This window comes from Pangasianodon hypophthalmus, chromosome 25, assembly GCF_027358585.1.
Source record: "Pangasianodon hypophthalmus isolate fPanHyp1 chromosome 25, fPanHyp1.pri, whole genome shotgun sequence".
NCBI lineage: Eukaryota > Metazoa > Chordata > Actinopteri > Siluriformes > Pangasiidae > Pangasianodon > Pangasianodon hypophthalmus.
Window position 1 is genome coordinate 13,590,003 of NC_069734.1, and position 20,728 is coordinate 13,610,730.

Genomic DNA, 20,728 nt, shown 5'->3' on the forward strand with positions numbered 1-20,728 from the left:
AATGATAATCTAGGCGTCACACAAAAACCTAGTCATAAATTCAACACATTTGAAGTTCTCTATACTAACATAACATACGTATCCACTAAAAATAAGTCTACCCAGGTGATTACACTAATTATTATTTACAGACCCCCAGGGTCATATTTCGAATTCCTGTGTGAATTTGTGGATTTCATCTCTAACCTGGTTGTTTCCTTAGACAAAGCATTAATTGTTAGAGACATTAGTATTCATTTTGATAATCCAGATGACTCTCTGAGAACAGCAGTTGTGTCCATTCTAGATTCAGAAGGGGTAAATCAGAACCTAATAGGACCCACTCATAGTGGTGGTCACACTCTTGATTTAATACTAACATTCGGATTAAATATAGAAAATATAGTCTCATTTATGCAGTCTTAAGCTATCTCAGATCATTATCTCATCTCATTTAAAATGTGTCTTAATCATAATATATGCACCTTGCCATGTCATCGTGTCAAACGTACTTTCATGTCAACAAATGCACAGAGTTATCAGTAATCTCCCAGATTTATCAACCATGATTGGATCACCGTCTGATCCCGAAGAACTCGACCAGGCAACTGAATGTTTAGAATCAACGTTCTGCAACTCGCTAGATAAGGTAGCACCACTTAAAAGAATAATAATTAGGGAGCAAAAGCTAGCACCCTGGTATAGCGATCACACACGAACTTTAAAACAGACCACTGGAAAACTAGAACGTAAATGGCGTCAAACTAAATCGATAGTATTTCAGATAGCATGGAAAGAGAGCCTTTTGAGCTATAGAAAAGCTCTTAGTGCTGCTAGATCAATGTATCTCTCCACCCTAATTGAAGATAACAGAAATAATTCTAGATCCTTATTTAATATACAGTAAAATTAACTAGGAATAAGACCACAACAGAAACATGCACACAATCATTATATAGCAGTGATGACTTCATGGTAAAATGGTAAAATCGAAAATATCAGGCAAAAAATTCAGACTATTAATTTAAAACTGGACAGTTTTATAACTAACCCTGTAGATGATAATATAATAATATCAGATCAACAATTACAATGTTTTACTCCCCTTCAAGAGAATGAACTAATTTCACTAATTTCATCATCAAAATCATCAACCTGTATACTAGATCCTTTACCTACTTGTTTCTTCAAACAGATAATTCCTGAAACAATCAAACCTCTTTTAAAGATAATCAGTTCTTCCCTTAGCATTGACTATGTACCTAAATCTTTTAAACTAGCAGTTATCAGGCCCTTGATTAGAAAAACAGTCCTTGACCCCTGTCAGCTGTCTAACTATAGACCAATATCAAACCTCCCCTTTATCTTCAAGATCCTAGAAAATATTGTAGCACAGCAGCTATGCTCATACTTACATAGGAATAATATTCATGAAATGTATCAGTCAGGATTTAGGCCTCATCATAGCACAGAGACAGCGCTGGTTAAAGTGGTAAATGACTTACTTCTGGCCTCTGATCAGGGTTGTGTCTCCTTGCTTGTGCTGCTTAACCTTAGTGCAGCTTTTGATACCATTGATCATGCTATTCTCCTTGATAGATTAGAAAATGTAATAGGCATTAAGGGAACAGCCCTTTCCTGGTTCAGGTCTTATTTGACTGATCATTATCAGTTTGTAGACGTAAATGGTGACTTCTCTTCGAATACTAAGGTAAAGTTTGGTGTCCCACAAGGCTCTGTTTTAGGCCCAATGCTCTTTTCTTTATATGTGCTACCTCTGGGCAAAATTATTGGTAAACATGGTATTAGCTTCCACTGTTACGCTGATGACACACAGTTGTATTTTAGCAAAGCCGGATGAGAGACACCAGCTTAATAAAGTTGAGGAATGTGTAAAAGACATTAGAAACTGGATGTTTATTAACTTTCTCTTACTTAATTCTGACAAGACAGAAGTACTTGTACTAGGACCACATGCAGTTAGAAGTAAGCTTTCTGATTACATAATAACCCTGGATGGCCTTTCTGTTTCATCATGTGCAGCAGTAAAAGACCTTGGTGTGATTATTGACTCTAGTCTTTCTTTACTAGTGTAAAGTTGCTCAACTGTTGAAAGGGTATAATTCCGCTTTTCAAGCCTAAAGAAATATGCAGAATTGAGTTCTCCTTCTTCAAGCCACTTTTTTTCTAGATCTTATATAAGCACCCCTAGCCTTCATTAAGTATAATTCATCTAATTTAGCTTGCAAAGCTGCAACTTCAGATTTTTCCTCCAAAGACATGCAATCAAGATATTGGCTTTGAGTTAATTTCATGATCGGGCTGTCTTCAAGAACTCTTCTTTTTTTGGCTAAGATTGCTCCAACTCTTCTTAAGTAAACTCCAATCTCGAATTTAAATAGCTCCCAATTGGTACAAAATGCATTTTGAGTCATGGCTAATTTCCAATATTTAGCAATTAACTCTTTGATTTTATATTTTATGTCTGGTAATTCTAATAGTGAACTGTTAAATTCCACAAAGATGCTTTGCTGTGGTTTGGTACATAGTCTGCTGTTAAATGGGTATTAATAAAAATAGTTTTGTGATCTGTCAAAGAAATACATTGAATTCCAACATGTAGATCAAAATTTGACATACATTTTGATATAAGCCGTTAATCAATTTGGGATTGCCTTGAACCACTTTTTTTGGTCCATGTGAACTCCAAATTATTAGAGAATCTTTCTCTCCAAATGTCCACCAATTCAAATTAAATCTATTAGTGCTAAGAGTATTGGACTAGAACAACTTGTCCTCTTCGGAGGAAATCTATCCAAAGAATTATTAATGGACACATTAAAATCTCCTCCTAGAATAAAAAAGTTAGGGAATTTATTCAACCAAGATGTTTTTCATCTAATTTATCAAAAAAAAGTTCATTATCCAGAGTTATTGTACCCATATATATTTATGTTTGTTCAGTGCCGTGTGAACTCCAAATATCATTACCCCACTGAGACTTCCACCATGTGTAATCATCTTTAGTAGAATGACACTACTGAAAGAAACAAAAATCAGATTTGTGTTTTTTAGCAAACAAAACAGAGCTTTGCTTCACACTTCTGCAACGTTGTGAATGAGTCGGCAGACTGTGTGGTGGCCTAGGTAGATGACGTAAGGCGCACACACCACGCCTCCTTCCCTCGGGTCATGCCTCGCTACTACGTCAAACAGTGGACAAAAGTCAAAAACAACACACAATGAGAAACGCAAAAAGAGAAAAAGTAGCCTATAATAAAAGGCCCAACTCGAGATTAAACTTAATGCAAAAATAAAAAATAATAATTGGTATACCAAACATATAGTGGCAGATAGTATGTAGATTTTTTCTCAATTCCTTGTTCGTGTTTGCAATATTTAAATATATTTGCAACTGCTTGACAAATCTTTGCGATTTTAACATTTTCATCCAATATGTGACTCCATACAAGGACATTTTCTTTTAGGAAGTGAAATTTTACTTCTGTAGTAGTAATCCGGATCTTTTTAGTGAGTCGGATCGTTTGGCTCAGTTCTCATTAAGACTTACAAACGGCTCATTTCCATTTTTCTATATTATGACCAGTGATTGTTTTTATTTTCGTAACTACGGCTTTAACTGTTTAGGTAAATCTTACTCTACCTTATAATTAACAAAAAAATATTACTTTTTCATTGCATTTTATAAAACGTATTTCAATAACTTAGTAAATCAGCAAGAAACTAGAAATGAGCTAAATTATGAAGATTTATTTCCATTTATACAGTGGAGTCAAACACGCCTCCCCATTCAAAGAAAGAAAGAAAGAAGGAAAGAAAGGGGAAAAAACAAACAAACCCGGACTACACAGGCGAGTCGGATCCCGACGTTCCCCTAAAAGAGTCGACTCGTTCGAAAACGACACATCTGTAGGACAGCGGTGATACTCGCGGAGGCAACTTTTGCGTTGGCGTTCTTGTTTTCTTTTATTTTTTTTTCTTTTGATAAACATAACAGTTAAACATAAGCTACTGGCAATATCTAAGCCCGTTTTATAGCATCTGTGTCCCGACTGCAGACTATTGCCTACAACGTGATTTGTGCGTGCTTAATGGTGATTGGGGCAAAGTTCAGTGTTCTGCCTTGTTTATATGGTCCTGTACTGAAGTTTGTTTTACTACGCTATCTACATACCAAATTTGTATACCTCTGCGTGTTACTATAGCCACGATGCAGCTTCCTGAAACAGAAAAGGCTAACACGTAGATTAGATTGATTTGTCCTGGTTTCATTTTCGACCGAGACCGTGTGAAAGAAACTGAATCGGATTACGACTGAGACAACACATTTAATTTGCGAAAAATGGCCATGGACCCACCGCCAGCTGCAAAAGTGAAGAAAGTTTTATATGTTACGTACCTGATAGCTGCTTTGGACGTAACATGGCTCTTCCTCCAGTTTTCAATAACACCGGTAGGTCACGACGGATTTGAACACCGATAAGAAGATAATCTGCAGAGAAATAAATGAATGCTGTTATTGTCCACAGTAAATCTCGCTTAATTTTTGTGTTATTGCCCATGTAACTTTGTGCTTTATCTTTGTGCTCAGCGCTGGAAGTGTAATTGTATTATATGAATTAGATTTTAAATTTGAGCCAAAGGTATTAATTAAACCACAATCTAAAAGTTGCAAACTTATTTTTTAGCAAGAGGTCCTATGACCCTTAGCCACGCCCATTTAACGACGCATAGTATCCACAATACTTTTTCGCGTTATATTATCACGTCTACTTCGAGATCAGTGACCGTGTAGGTGAGCGGGCAATTTACTGTAAGCGGTTCTGAAGATAGATCTAAATACCTAGATGCTACATTGGTTTAGGTGCGATGCGTTTAGCAAGTAAGCATCGGAGCATTTGCGGCGGTATACAGCAGACTTAACAGACCCGGCAACAAAGCATTACATTTAACAAGTAGGTATTTTATTTTAGTAATTTACGTTGTTTATCACGATTGTCAGTGATAAATGTACATGCATCTAGACTCTACGGTTGTTGACATCATGCACTTTGACACAAGGTCGTTACAAATAAACAGTAAGTGATTCACAAATATAAAAGGAGATCAACAAATAAATAAAATAAGATGCAAGAATACACGTGTAATTCACAAATTCTGGCTCACAATATTTTGAAACGCCCGACCTCATTCGCGCTTTCCTGTGCGTTTGTGCGTCACGTGACATTTGTGGAACGACCTGAAACGTTTATCAAGTCGGCTCGCGCAGCTCAATCCAAAAAAAAATATGTGTTTTGAAGATGGCGGAGTGAGCGGAAGCATTTGTGCAGGCTCTGGTAAAATAGCTTGATAACGTCCTAAAATTGATACTTCTGACAAAGAAACCTACCGGTGGTGTGGATATCACACTAAACTTTCATCTAGGTTTGGCTTTACATTTACATTTACTTTTACGGCATTTGGCAGACGCCCTTATCCAGAGCGACTTAGAAAAGTGCTTTGAAGTCTATCAAAAATACATTCTGATACTGGCTCACTAGGTCACAAACTAGGAATACCATCAGTCCAAAAACTCTGTTGGGGAGGTAATAGACAAGCGCTCGGACGGAACAATTTTTTTAATTTTTTAATTTAATTTTTTTTTTGTAAGTGCTAACTTTGGTACTTTAGGAAGAGGTAAGTCTTTAGATGTCGTTTGAAGACCGCCAGTGACTCAGCTGTTCGGACATTTAGGGGAAATTCGTTCCACCACCTTGGTGCCACAACAGAGAAGAGTCTCGATGCATGCCTTCCTTGTACCCTGAGAGATGGCGTGATCAGTTGAGCAGTGCTAGAGGATCCGAGGGAGCGTGGTGCCGTGCGAGGTGTGATAAGTGCTTTGAGATAAGTGGGTGTTGGTCCGTTTTTGGCTTTGTAGGCAAGCGTCAGTGTTTTAAATCTGATGCAGGCAGCTACAGGAAGCCAGTGAAGGGAGCGTAGCAATGGGGTGGTGTGGGAGAACTTAGGAAGGTTGAAAACCAATAGTGCAGCTGCATTCTGGATCAGTTGCAGAGGACGAATGGTGCTCAGAGGCAGACCTGCCAGGAGTGAGTTGCAGTAGTCCAGTCTTGAAATAAAAAGGGACTGAACAAGCACCTGTGTGGAAAGAAATGGATGGCTTTGTTGCTCTATACAAAAATGCTACACAAAAGTGAACGTGATGGCTAATATTAACCAAGCAGATACCTGGCTAGCTTACCATGACTATAACCTGATGGCTCTCAAGGATGCGTGTGATGAAGAAATCGAAGCGATGATGGAAGAAAAAAGTACGATATTAGCACACACTATTGCCCAGCCTCAACCCCAAAAAAGCAAAAGTAATGTCGAAAGACAAAAGTAATCAGTCATGTGAGACTACCAATGAAGTGAGTTTGATGCAATTCAAACCCTGATTAGGAGATTTGACAAGCATGACCAACAACTAAAAATGATAGAAAATTGGATGGAATCTAATACACAAACAGTAAAAGAAAATAAAGAAGTAATTAGCAAAATGAAAGAGGAAATAGTAGACCTGAGAAAGGAGAACGGTTTATTGAGGCAGTTTTAGTCTGAGATCCCATCTTCTCTTGGAATTGTCCTCAGAAAAAGATGACATTCACATTTTGATCTCAAACCCAAATGTCTTCAGTGTATTGCAGAAACAAGGGAATTGGCTTTGCCATTCCATCACTTTCAGAGGTAACTGTATACACTGGAAAATAACAGGTAGGGCAGAGACAGGGTCATGTTTCCTTCACCAAGTTCATTATTTCCTTAATGCAAGACAATTCACTGGGTGTATACCATAGCAAATTCCATGGTACAATAGCCTAATGGAAGAATAGAGAACGTGGGTAAACCTTGGCCACAAAGGATAATCAGCAAAAATCCACAACAATACTGGTCATTCGAGCAATGCTGAATTTGTATTACTGGGCCTATGTGTACCAAGAAATCATGCCCCACTGTATTACATACTTTACTTAGTGTATCCACAGTGTCCTGTTATTAGCTGACAGGGTGTAACCTGGTGTGATTTTTTTTTTTTTTTTTTTTCCTGCTGTAGCCCATACTTTGACGTTTGATGCATTGCCATTGTATTTGGATTTTTTCCCATTAATTTTTTTTGGAATTTCCCCCTTTTTTTTTTCTTTTTAAATTTATTTATTTATTTTTGGATTTTCCCCTATTTTCTCCCTAATTTGTTCACTTGTCAATTCCTTCTCACTAGCTAGTTCACCCCTATCACACACAACTACCAACATGGGAGGGTGAAGGCTAACACATACTTCCCCCGAGACCCATGAAGCCATTTTTTTTAACTACGACTCATGCTCACAGTGTAAAACATGGAGGAAAGCTCTATCTGCCCTCTTCTGCATACATGAGCTAACAGAAGCTCACAATTGGCTAGTGTCACTGTGACTGACAGGGGAGAGAGAGTATGCCATCCCTTCCACCCAGAGTGCCTGTCCAAATTTGCTGTTTTGCTTCTCCGACGATATGGATAAGATGAGGAATTTTCTCCCACAGAGCTGCCACTCAATGATGTTTTTGTTTATTTGCTCCACTCTGTAATCTCTAGAGACAGTTATATGTGCAGTAAGCAGTTTCTATGATACTGTGTCATCATATCTCTCCGTCTGACACTAACGATCATTCCTTGTCAAAGTCAACTGGTACAAAAAAACTGGTACATTTCTTACCACTTTCTAATTTGCGGATGTACTTAATAAAGTGGCTACTGGATGTAAAAAGAGAAAGAAACAGAACAATGGTTCAACAATTACAAGATTCAAATCATTGATCAATACAGCACACTGGCACAGTGTAATGTGGAGCTTTAAGAGGAGGACTGATAACTTGTTTTATGGGTGTTTTATGGATTGGTTAATTTTTAATTGTCATTATAATTTTCATTTAATATTGTTTTTAGAAACTTGTGTGACTTCTATTGTCAACCTTTTTTTTTTTTTGCATATGGAAGTATTTGGCAAGAAGGCTGGGATTTGACACACTCTGGTTTGGGTACCTACAGACAACTGTAGGAGTGATACAGCTCCTGGGGGGCCCTGTGTTTGGAAGGTGAGGTGCATCTTTGTGTTTCTGAGTTAAAAACTGAAAAGATAAATATCAGTGAAATATTGATGTATTGATAATGTGTGTTTTTCTCAGGTTTGCAGATGTTTTTGGAGCACGTGCTGCACTCTCCCTGTCCTGCTTAGCATCAGTCATTTATTTTTTGCTGCTAGCAGCAGCAGACAGTGCTTTGTTACTTTTTCTGCACAAACTACCTGCTGTGTTCATGCATGCCTTGCCAGGTCAGGCCTACTATTATAAGTACATACAGCTCATCATACATAAACTACCTGTTGCCTTTTATCACTCTTAATTTCACTAACCCAGTGACACAATTTTGTCTCTGTGTGTTTCTGCCCAGGATCACAGATGGTTGTCACAGACCTGTCTGAGAGCAGCAAGCGAGCAGATGCCCTGGCAAAGCTTGGTCTCTGTTTTGGTATTGGCATGATCACAGGGTCTTCATTGGGAGGCACCCTGAGCACACGCTTTGGGTAACTTTGTGTAAAATACATTTGCAAAACTATACTCGCTGTCCACTTTAATAGGAACACCTGTACACCTGCTCATTTATGCAGCTATCCAATCAGCCAATCATGTGGCATCAGCACAATGCATAAAATCCTGCAGATACAGGTCAAAAGCTTCAGGTAATGTTCACATCAAACATCAGAATGAGGAAAATTGTGATCTCTGTTACTTTCACTGTGCCATGGTTGTTGGTACCAGCTGGGCTGGTTTGCATATTTCAGAAACTGCTGGAGGGGGGACCCAAAAATTCGAATGTGACCTGCGGACTCGAAGCGATTTCACACTGAAGTGCTTAGGCAACTACGGGAATGCATCAGTTAAAAACATTTGGAGAAGTGGTGCACACAGAACTGGATCTTGCATCACAAAAATGCACCTGCACACACTGCATTGACACTGCGTTTTTAACCAGAAACATTGTGGTTACCGCTTCACATGCACCATATTCACCAGATCTCCTTGTGACTTCTGTTTGTTCCCAAAATGAAAAATGAGACTGAAGGTGAAAAGCTTCACCACTGTGGAAGAAATCCAGAAAAAAAACGCAGGAGGCTCTAGACATGACGACAAAAGATTACTACATGAAATGTTTCCACGAATGGGAGAAACGCTGGGACAAGTGTATCACAAGGAGAGTACTTTGAAGGGGATTAAAGGAGAAATTCTGTAAGTTTTATAACACAAGACGTCACTGCCCCAAATAATACGTGTTATTTCCAAGTCAGGGAAAAACATACAGTGATCATTTTAGGTGCACAAATCGAGCACAAACGAATGCCGCCTGTTTGGGGTGATTTAAACGACATGGGGTGGAGAGTGACATCACTGCTCCCAAAGTTCTTGTTATATCTCGGGAAGGAAAGTAATTACAAGGTTTGTTTTAATGGCACAAACCGGCACAAATCAAGCACAAATGAACGGCACCAATTTGATACGATTTGGACGACATGGGGTGGAGAGTGACGACACACAGCCAAAAAAAGAATGTTTAATATCTTGAACGCCAAACCAGCACAAATGTTCATTTTTGCTGCACAAATCAGCACAAACACAGCACAAACGAATGGTATAGTTTTGGTGACAGTTTATTTATATGGGGTTCCAACTTCACACAGGTGAGTATTTTGATGCAAGAGACAGCAAACACACAATTGGTTCAATAGAATAACATTTATTTAACACAAATCAGCAAACAATTGATAAAAATATTTGGATCTGCGTGTGTGCGTGTGCGTGTGTGTGTGTGTGTGTGTGTGTGTGTGAATAAGAGTGTGTTGCATTGGTATGTGACCAAGCACGAGCAAAGGGCACAATCACACTTGGCTCAGAGCAAAGGGAGCGTTCGGGTGCCTGCGCATCCACTCACAAAGGAGGAGTGAATCAAATACTGGGAAATTTGAAAAGGAAGGATTCCACACCAAGTGGGCATGGGACCTTAAAATAACTGTTATGGACTTATAAGCAGCTGTAGCTCCAATTAATTGATCCCACTTTTCGAATGAGTAGATTAAGTGATTGCAGCATGATGTGCTTATTCTGTTATCCACCAAATCACTACAGAATCAAAATAAAGCTCTTCAGGGACAATCATTATCAGCTCTGACAGTGATAAACTTAGCTTAGTTTAGCAGAGATCAAACAGAAAACAGTGTGATTCTGTGTAAACTCTAGAGGCTGTTGTGTGTGAAATTCCCAGGAGATCAGCAGTTTCTGAAATACTCAAACCAGCCCATCTGGCACCAACAACCATGCCATGGTCAAAGTCACAAAGATCACATTTTTTTCTTCATTCTGATGTTTGGTGTGATAATTACATAGATGAGATAATTACCGTGATAATCTTGAGCTGTAGCTGTATGATTTTTTGGATTGCACTGCTGCCACATGATTGGCTGAATAAATATCTGCATGAATGTGCAGGTGTACAGTTGTTCCTAATAAAGTGGATGGTGAGTGTAATGTTAATTAAGCCCAGACAGTCTCACTTTGAGTTGATATCGCTTGCATACGTCAAGGGGAGTCACGTTGGCCGGCTGAATAGGTGAAGAAATTGACGTCTTGACCCTCCGATGTGATTTTCGATCTGAGGAATGATGTGTCTTGGTGGGATTCTTGTGAATCCATTTGTCCCTGGGAAAAATTAAAAGTTGAGATCTTGATTTGAAATGCACAAAAGGGTCTGGCTACTTTGTGTTTTACTCTCAACCGCTTTGGTGGTTGTTGGGTTCAACTTGCAAGCAAAAATAAAGCAATGAGAAAGGGAAGATGAATGGGTTTTGAACGGAGTCTAGTCTTGCTGCATATAGGGCCAAAGAGCTTGGCTTTTCTACCAAGTTGTTTCTGCAGAGAGTGTCTCTGTCCATTCAATAGGGGGCTGGACATGAGAGAGAAACTGTCCCTTGGGGGCTTTATCCCAGGGTGGAGTCACCTTCCCCCTTTTCTCATCAGGTGCAGGACATTGTGGCATCTACTAGTGGTTAGTGGCAGCTACATCCCCCTCTGTACTATGGTCCTGGCTTAGTCCTGAGGAGCCTAAAGGTTACCTATGCAGGCCATGATTGTGAAATGTGTTGGGTTAATTCCCATTAAGAGTGTCCACAGTACGTCAGGATCCACGTCCAAGATGACTTGTTTAAACTACAGTTGGTTGATGAATCATAGAGTCCCTGGAGGACTGTTAGCATCTAGACCAGTGTTTCTCAACTGGTGGATCATGACCCAAAAGTGGGCCTCAGGCCCTTTATGATTGGGTTGTGGACTGCTGGAAATAAAAAAAAAAAATGTTGCTAAATGTAGCTAACTGTTTCTAAAACATAACAAACTGGAAAGCCATGGGAATATATGAAAAGCAAATTAAGTATATTTCCAAAAAATGTAAAAAAAAATAAATGGAATGCTTCCCATAGTTGTTGTTAGAGCACATATCAAAAAATTTTCAGGAGCAAGCACTTTGTACATCATATAAACTCACGCATTGCATTTCAAAAACAGAGAGGATCTTGTATTACCTGCTGCAGTCAACATTACCAGAGAACTCCTCAGCGAATCTGCCACAAATCAGTTGAAAACAATCCTGAACTCCAGTGACACCAAAGGAGTAGAATACAAGATATGTCCAAGGACATAAAGCAGCAGACAGTAAGACAAAAAATTTAATAGTCCATGTTTCATATTGAGTGTATGTAGAACAGTGCGTGAGGGTGTGGAGGATGACTCGGGAGGCAGGCAGAATTTTAGCTGAGCTCCGGGCTCGGTAGTAATGACTGTTGTTTCGCATGGTTCATTTTCACAGTCACAGTGTTTACACTTTGCCAGTACGTGCCCAAGTGGCATCCTTTGGTCCTGAGTATATTTCACTTCATATCATACCCTTGCAATGTCATCACGCAGGCCACAATATGACTGCTGATGACTCGACCTTTCCTTAGTCGTTGGCTATTTAGGAAGACAGCAGGTTGGTGGGAGGTTTTGATGATAATTTTCTGCCCTCCATTGTAACTCAAAAGCATTCCACAGCCCATATGGTAGCAAGCAATGCCTTCTCACAGTCAGAGAATTTTAGTTCAGCACTACGTAATGGCTTGCTCATGTATGCCACTACTCACTTGTCTTGGTCATACTTCTGAGAAATTGCAGAGCTGAGGCAATCCTGCAAGAAGCTAGCTTTCAGACAGAACTCCTTATCCTTGTCAGGATAGGTGTGGCAGGGTGCCATGCCCAGGCGTTGCTTCAGCACATTAAAAGCACTTTCTTGTTGGTCACTCGGTTGCTGAGGTTCACCCACTTGAACTGATTTTGTTTGACCTTCTACCCCCGGTTCCATCTTTATTGTGAGAAAGATGTTTGCATGGGGTGTTATGGGGATGGTTAGTGTCAGGAATTTCCGCGCCTTCCAACTCTAAGGGAAGGGAGCCATGGTACTGGAGTGCTAGAACCCATGAACTCTCTCCTTTCTTGTCACCAGGTATTTGAAAGCTCTGTCTTCTTCAAGACCTGGTGCATTCCTACCCGGGAAGTAAGCATGTAAGCGATTATAGAAATCTCAAGGATGCTCATTCCGATTGAAGCTTCGGCAATAATTTCAGCCATTCAAATCAGGCACATTGGCAAAGTAATATTCTTCTAGCAACACACCGCAGAGCTGATTACAGTTATCATACACAGAAGCAGTTTGTGCTTCTATAAAAGCATGAGCATTTCGGGAAGTGGTTTTCCAAATTAGGTTAACTTTTTCATGCTCTCTAGTGTGGGGAAGGTCAAACAGGCAGTGCTTAATCTCCCTGATGTAGTCTGCAACATTATTATCATGTTTGTCTGGATTGAAAGGTTAAGTGTCCTTAGCCAAAGCATCAAGTTGTTTTAAATGTGGACCATCTTAAGGAACTGATGCTCAAACATGACTATAAGTCAACAAGTAACTAGCCCATGGTGATCATGCTCTGATTCAGAAGATAAATCATAGTGATGTAGCCTGTGAGATCTATGTCTAGGAGGTGGTAGATGGTACTCTTCATGCTGTTCATGGACTGGCTCTACTGTCCTTTGAGAAAAGTGAGAAACATCACATTCTCTGTGATGTTGATGGGAGAGCGTGCATTCTTCGTGGGTGTCATGGCAATCTGCTCTGTGATCACTGAAGCGAACTATGAACCTAGGGTCGGGGGGTGGTGAAAAGTTTTGGCTGGTGGACTCAGTTGTCTGCTCCCAGGAGGTCCACTAACATTCGGCCAAGCGTGCATTTTTTTTTCCCTTGCTGAAGCCAGAGCAATGCTCAGCATATCCACACCCTCTGTTAAAGACCTTAACCCCAGGTCTGAATCTTCTTCCTCATCATCACGTCATTGCCTGTAATGTTTATGGGTCAGATGATCAAGCCCTTGTTGCAGAACCTCAGGTTCTATGTTACTCTTACTGTATTCAAGTTTTACTCTTTACTCAAGTTCTGGTACTCTTTAACAACTATATGTCTTACCTGCATATGTGTTACATAACACAAAGGTGTTACGTAGTTTTATCCAGTAGTCAAATACTGGACCTATATATAGTAAATACTAAAACACTAACTTTTGCGTTCCATAAGGTTTTATGGTATTCATGGACAATCATTTGTAAACCAAGTCTGCTGTAGTTTGAGATTTGTTGACTACAATGTTAACAAAAAAAACACATTCTTTTCTCTGAACAAGTAGTTCTATTTCTGTAATTATTCTGATTATTTCTGTAGAGTTAGAGCTTAAAATAATTTTTTTTAAGTGTTCTTCAAAGTCTGTTTCCATAAACTTCTAGTGACTGTTCTAACAACTGCCCTTAGACTTTCTAGTCTTTAGAGTTTCTAGTAAACAGGTTTTCCATTTTGTAGACGGAAATTTTTGAAAATATCATCTGTCTTTATTGCACATATGCTTCAGGTGTGATAGATAGAGATTGTATTGAAAATGCCATACTAATCCTTTTTAAGATGCCAACTGCCATCACATTTAAAACAACAATATGCAAGCTGGAGATGGCACAAATTTCTGAGAATTACTCTCAAATATAGTATTAGATGTCTACTTAAGACAGAAGAAAAATGTAGTTAAAAAGCTGTGTAAAAATGTTAAATACAACTCTTAGTGAGAAGTGTGTGTTAATCTATAGGAGTAAATCTTAGGCTTGAAGTACAACAGTTGCAGCACCATATATCGATCAACCACACCCCATTTGAATAATATGAGCCAATAAAATTGCATAAGAAGTAGGCTCTACGTTAAACATAATCACACAAGTATTGAATTCTTGTTTGAAACCATGAATAAACTAGTCATGCTTCATAAGGCGGATACATTTGTGTGAAGTATGAAAAAATGTATAAGCATTTAATACACATTTCACAATGCTAATGTATTTAAAACCACTTCCACAAAGGTCATCCTGTTGTATCTGCTCCAAATGGGGTGTGTTTGAGATTGAGTCACTTTAAGTGATGACATCTGATTGCTCTCTGTTCAAACACAAACCCCACTGGACCCAAATACAAATTATATAGTTGAGCTGGAGAAAAAAAAAAATAAAAGCGTAGAGGGTACATTTGGGTTCAACCTGACTAATCAGGATAAGAAAATGGTTTCCCAAGAAATGGTAGAAATTCATGCCTCGTATCCTGCTGTTTTGCACAGAAGAGTGCAACAAAAGATGGCAGTGAGAGCCCAGGATTCAGTGCTTCTGATAATGTAATAATGTACATTGTCTACATTCTTCAGCCTTTTCTTCAGATATATTCTTATATTTTAAGAAGTTTTTTTGGCAATTAAGACAAAAATTTTGCCCAGAGACTTTATGCATACCAGTCTGGGTGTGTCCATTTAATTAATTTGTGTGCTATTGTGTGTCCTACTGGGAAAGATGATGAAGGCATCTCTTTTGGAATTATGGACAGTAATGTGTTTGTGTGTGTTTTACAGGGAGAAGTTTGCAGCATATGTGGCTTCTGGAGGAAGTGTCATCAATCTACTGCTGGTGCTGAAATTCATTCCTAAACACACAAAAAGACACAGCACAAACAACAACAGTAGGATATAAATTATTTAATTTTAAAATGACTTTGGTAGTGTTGCTTGACACAAGTATATCAGTGCACAATGTATTGAATATAGTAGCAATATGTAGTGTGGCTTTAAGCACTTTAGACCATATTTGGGCATGCTCAGGCAAATAGGTGGGCCTGTACTGGCCTAATGGAACATCATAGCACACCATTTTATGTTTTATCCTACATTTCCTAAGCTATAAGCCATTTGGTCTCTGTACTGTACTTGTGATAGAATATGAAGCTACAAATACAGTGCCCTTTGCATACACTAGAACTTATGAACTTGACACTATTTCTGTTTAGCTACTGAGCACTTTTTCATGTGCCTTTCTTAATAATTCTTCTGCATGCATTAGGTGCTACAGAAAGTTACAAATGCTTAAAAAGAGTACATATTTATGTAAAAGCTATTATGTAATTCCAAGGAAGAAAACATTAAATAGTTATATGCACTACTTTGATCAAGTAAATACTTTTTATTGAATTTTGGCATTTGTAAGTATTGCTATTCTTGGAAAGTCTTTTGCCACTTGATAAATGTCACACATACAGTATGTGAATTATGTTTAGGAAAACATTTGTACACACACAAGAAGTATTTTTATGTATGAATTAAGCATGTGCATGTATGTATGGCTTTTTGTTCCTAACCACATACAGCTGGCTCTGTGTTTAATTTGGGAGAGATTGTGAGGCTGATGAAGTTTCCAGGTGTTGCAAAGACTTTCACTGTGAAGATAATCTCAGGACTGCCATCTGGTGAGTGACATTTTTAATACATTATATTTCTTAAATTGTGTAGTTCTTAAATTCTGCTTAACTTGTAAAAGAAAATCATTAAAAAAAATCAGTCATCTTTCCACAGGTATCTCAAAAGTGTGGTACTAGGGTAGAAACCCTTCTACTTATGCGCCATGTACTTACTTGCAAGTCTCACAGATGTCTACCTGACTATCATTTAATCATTAATATTCATGAATTTATAAAGTAAGATTTAACTTATTAGAGATTTTAACAAGTGGAAATAATGATTTAGACAGTGAGATTCTGTATCTGAATAAATAAAGTGGCTGTGAATTCGCATACCAATGGCTTGGTGATTCTGGGAAGGAAAAGCTTTTTTGGGCCAGGAGCAAAATTTTTAAACTTTAAAATTGATCTTTTTGCAGTTTTTTTTTATTTACACTGTCTCAAAGTACTATGAAACACTGAAACAAACACAAAATGTACACTGTATTTTCAAAACCCTGAATAAAATTAAACCCTGCACTTTCACCCAACCTCACTCAGGATCAAACCCCAGGTCGTTAGCGTTGTGAGACAGCAATGTTTCCTGCTGCACTATTCTATCGCACATGTTAAGCAGATTAATTTAATGCAGGTTAATTTTATTCCTGTCAGTGCCAACATATTTTATAACGTATTGAACCAATACTACGTGAATTGATCACAGTCGCTCTACATTATTCAATCAATAATTAGAAACTTGTTTAAATTCAATTTAGCATAAGCAATTAAATCACATTTTGATGAGAAACTTAATATTTTATGTTAACTATATGTAATATGTTCTCTTAAATCTGACTGACCACATATTCCGTTTTCCTTTACAGTGTAAAAAGAAGTCTGACTGCAAAGAGCAACAATGACATAAAGTTGTATAAGCTATTATACTTCATAGCAAAGTAGAGCAGAAGTTTAAAAAGGAGGCATCAAATATAAATTTTGTTACATCTATGGCTCAAATGTAATTAGTCTAGAATCCAAGAGTGAGTTTTTTTTTTTAAATCAGGCCAGTTATTTTTAAAATAATTTCTGTGTTTGTAGCAAATCATGTTATTAACTAGAATATTTTTTAAATATTAGACAACCATAAATTCGTAAATTTGTTACAAGATATTTTACATCATATACACTCACTGAGCACTTTATTAGGAACACTATATTAATACTGGGTAGGGATTCGTCAGACCAGGCTACATTTTTCCAGTCTTCACCTGTCCAGTTTTGGTGAGCCTGTGTCCACTGCAGCCTCAGCTTTCTGTTCTTGTCTGACAGAAGTAGGACCCAATGGGGTCTTCTGCTGTTGTAGCCCATCCACCTGAAGGTTCGATGTGTTGTTCATTCTGAGATGTTGACGTCTCTTATCAACAAGGTGTTCCCTTCTGCAGAACTGATGCTCGCTGGATGTTTTTTCTTTATTGCACCATTCTGAGTAAACTCTAGAGACTGTTGTGTGTGAAAATCCCAGGAGATCAGCAGTTATTGAATTACTCAAACCAGCCCATCTGGCATCAACAATCATGCCACGGTTAAAATCACATTTTTTTCCCCATTCTGATGGTTGATGTGAACATTATCTGAAGCTGCTGTCCTGTAGCAGCATGACTTTATGCATTGCACTGCTACCACACGATTAGCTGATTAGATAATTGCATGAATGAGTAGGTGTACAGGCAGTGAGTGTATTACCAAAATATAATAACTTGGTTGGTATTTATCAGGTGTTTTTCAGGTCATGTTCTCCATCATTGTCATGAACTTTTTCCAGCTGCAGGCAGAGCAAAATGGGTACCTCATGGCATACCTTGGCGTGGTGCAAATGGTACATACGCACATCCATTTATTCAGGCTTTTTACTAATGTTCGCAGTTGATTTTTTTTCTAGGAGTAAGTTACTTATTTTGACTCTTAAACATCTTAAATAAAATGTGTGTGTTTTTGTGTACATTTGCATGCTTCTTTGTGTTGTAGGTTATTCAGGGTGCTGTTATTGGCCGTCTCACCACAAGATATTCAGAGAACTCATTACTACTGTTTTCAGTAGGCCTGAACAGCTTGGTGGGGCTTGCACAGGTACACACCACATCTTCCAAAGTTATGGCCTAGTGCAGACAGATTATATGGTTAACTCCAGAATTATTGGCACCCTTCTTGTAAATGAGCCAAAATTAATATATAAAATGAATAACAAGATATTTTAAGCTTAATGATATGGGGTAATAACAGCACTGAGTCTGTTTCAATAATGTATGACAGGGTTGAGAACACTCGTAGATGGATTGTGGACCACAAATTGCAGAACATTTATTTGCAGAACTTTGTTTATATTCTTATGTTCTTAGATGGAGACTGCAAATGGATATTGCAAATTGTTGATTTTTTGTTTCAGCAACCATTGTTGAGTGTTGATTGGGATGTGTGTTTGAGGTGTTTGAGGCTTTCAGTGATTGATTTAGCAATGTTTATGATGCCATCGTTTCTTCACAAAAGTCTGTGAATACCATCCAGAAAACAGACCCAAGTTATAACTGATTAACCACTAAAATATTACAGTATCAGTTTTTATATATTTATTAATATTATTTATCTCATGATGTAAGTGAACAACCATCTGTTTTCTGTTGAAAGCCATTCAAAACAAAAGAAACATACACCAGAGATGGGGACTGAAGTTAGGGTCAATTTGCAGTTGTGTTGTATGTTGACAAACAGATGACAGTCAACTCAACTCAGGCTTTTGTGAAATTTCTGCCTTGATAAATATGAACAGAAAAGTAAGAATTTAGCATGGCCAACATAAAGACAGTAAATGAATAAAATTATTTTTTTCGCCCAGGGTGTACCCTGCCTTTTGCCCCAAGTCCTCTGAGATAGGCTCCAGGCTCCCCACAGCCCTGTGTAGGATAAGTAGTACAGAAAATGGATGGATTATATGGCCCAAAGTTTGTGGATACTTGACCATCACACCCATATGTGGGTCTTCCCCTAATGGTTATCACAAAGTTGGAAGCACATAATTGCCTAGGATGTCTTTGTATACATTAAGACTTCCCTTCCCTGGAACTAAAGGCCCAAAACTGTTTCATCTTGACAGTGCCCCTATGCACAAAGCAAGGTCCATAAAGATGCCAAAGATGATGTGGAAGCGCTCTAGTGGGTCGAGCCCTGACCTCAACCTCACTGGCTTTCTCACTTGAGATCAGTGCCCAGCCTCACTAATGTTGTGGCTGAATGTGGAAAGATGTGTTTAGGGGGTCCATGTTAATGCCCATGGTTTTGGCACATTTGGGTGTGATGGTCAGGTGTCCACATACTTTTGGCCATACAGTGTATCATATCTAATTTATGTGACTACAATTTTGAGACTTCAATTCAGTTAAATTTTATTTGCACTTGTAACAACCTTGTCATAAAGTAGAAATCTGGATATAGATTTACAGTGAATATAAAAAGTCTACACATCCCTTTTAAATTTGCAAGTTTTTGTGATATAAAAAAATAAAACCATGATAAATCATGTCAGGTCTTTTTCCACCCATAATGTGATACAACACCCAGAAAATTCAAGTGAAAACAAATAGAAATGTTTTTAGAGACAAAAAGAAAAAGAAAACACGTACAATAACTTGGGTGCACAAGTGTGCACACTCTTTTAAAAAATGACATGTATGTGACTGCTCAGAATTAACCAATCCCATTCAAAATTCATGTTCAAAATTAATTATCATACACTTATCAATGATGTGATTCTGATTAATCTCTAATAAAGATCAGCCCTTTCTGTAGGAGTTTCTTGACATCATCTTGGTTTCATCCAACTGCTGAAGCCATGGTCCGCAAAGCGTGTACGGGATCTCATAGTCGAAAGGTATAGATCGGGAGAGGGGTACAAAAGAACTTCCAACACATGTACCATGCAACACCATTGAAGACCATCATCAACAAGTGGAGGAAATGGGGCAACATGGACATATTACCAAAAACAGGATGTCCCTCCAAAATTGTTGGAAGGACAAGAAGAAAACTTATTAGAGAGGCTGCCAAGAGACCTATGGCAACATTAAAGTAGCTGCTGGAATATGCGGCAAGTACTAGTCACTCCCTGCATGTGACAGCAATCTCTCATATTCTTCACTTCTCTGAGCTATGGGTAGGGTGGCTAGACAGAAGCGCTTTCTCACACACACACAAAAAAAATCTAAGCCTGCCTACATCATCTCAAACCATGTCGCAAAATGTGGTATAGTCTGACCAAGGTGGAACTTTTTGGGCATAATTCTAAAAGATGGTGCAAAAACAAGAGAGATCATCACCCAGAACACCATACGCATTGTGAAGCATGGTGGTCACAGCATCATGCTATGGGGCTGCTTTTCTTCAGCTGGGTTCTCTTCAGAGGAAATCTTGAATAGCTCCAAATACACGGTGAACCGGCGACAGGGTCATGGGTGCCCAAGGCTCACTGATGCTCATGGGGAGCAAAGGCTAGCCCGTCTGGTCTGATCCCACAGAAGAGCTACTGTAACACAAATTGTTGAAAATGTTAATGCCGTTATGATAAAGGTATCAGAACACCGTGCAATCGCGTGGAGCGATGGAAGAAGGTGGCCTAGTCTGAAGAATCACGTTTTCTTTTACATTATGTGGACAGCCAGGTACATGTGCATTGCTTACCTGGGGAAGAGATGGCACCAGGATGCACGATGGGGAAAAGGCAAGCCAGGGGAGGCAGAGTGATGCTCT

General features: G+C 38.6%; 1 protein-coding gene across 7 annotated transcripts in view; it reads left to right on the forward strand.

The window, feature by feature from the left end:
* The first annotated feature begins 3,244 nt into the window (after window positions 1-3,244).
* The window catches only part of slc22a18 (solute carrier family 22 member 18), a 39,890-nt gene continuing 22,406 nt past the window's right edge, over window positions 3,245-20,728 (forward strand). Inside the window, exons 1-8 of one of the 7 annotated variants that reach the window (XM_034299574.2) lie at window positions 3,245-3,627; window positions 8,012-8,109; window positions 8,200-8,345; window positions 8,465-8,597; window positions 15,075-15,181; window positions 15,863-15,961; window positions 17,707-17,807; window positions 17,957-18,058. In XM_034299574.2, the coding sequence (XP_034155465.2) occupies window positions 8,330-8,345; window positions 8,465-8,597; window positions 15,075-15,181; window positions 15,863-15,961; window positions 17,707-17,807; window positions 17,957-18,058 (558 nt within the window). In that variant the 5' untranslated portion in view covers window positions 3,245-3,627; window positions 8,012-8,109; window positions 8,200-8,329. Of the gene's footprint in view, window positions 3,628-3,887; window positions 4,454-4,488; window positions 4,956-5,241; window positions 5,425-5,460; window positions 6,309-8,011; window positions 8,110-8,199; window positions 8,346-8,464; window positions 8,598-15,074; window positions 15,182-15,862; window positions 15,962-17,706; window positions 17,808-17,956; window positions 18,059-20,728 lie in introns of those variants that run through there. The other 6 variants (XM_034299570.2, XM_026946711.3, XM_034299571.2 and 3 more) reach the window with 6 other exon arrangements.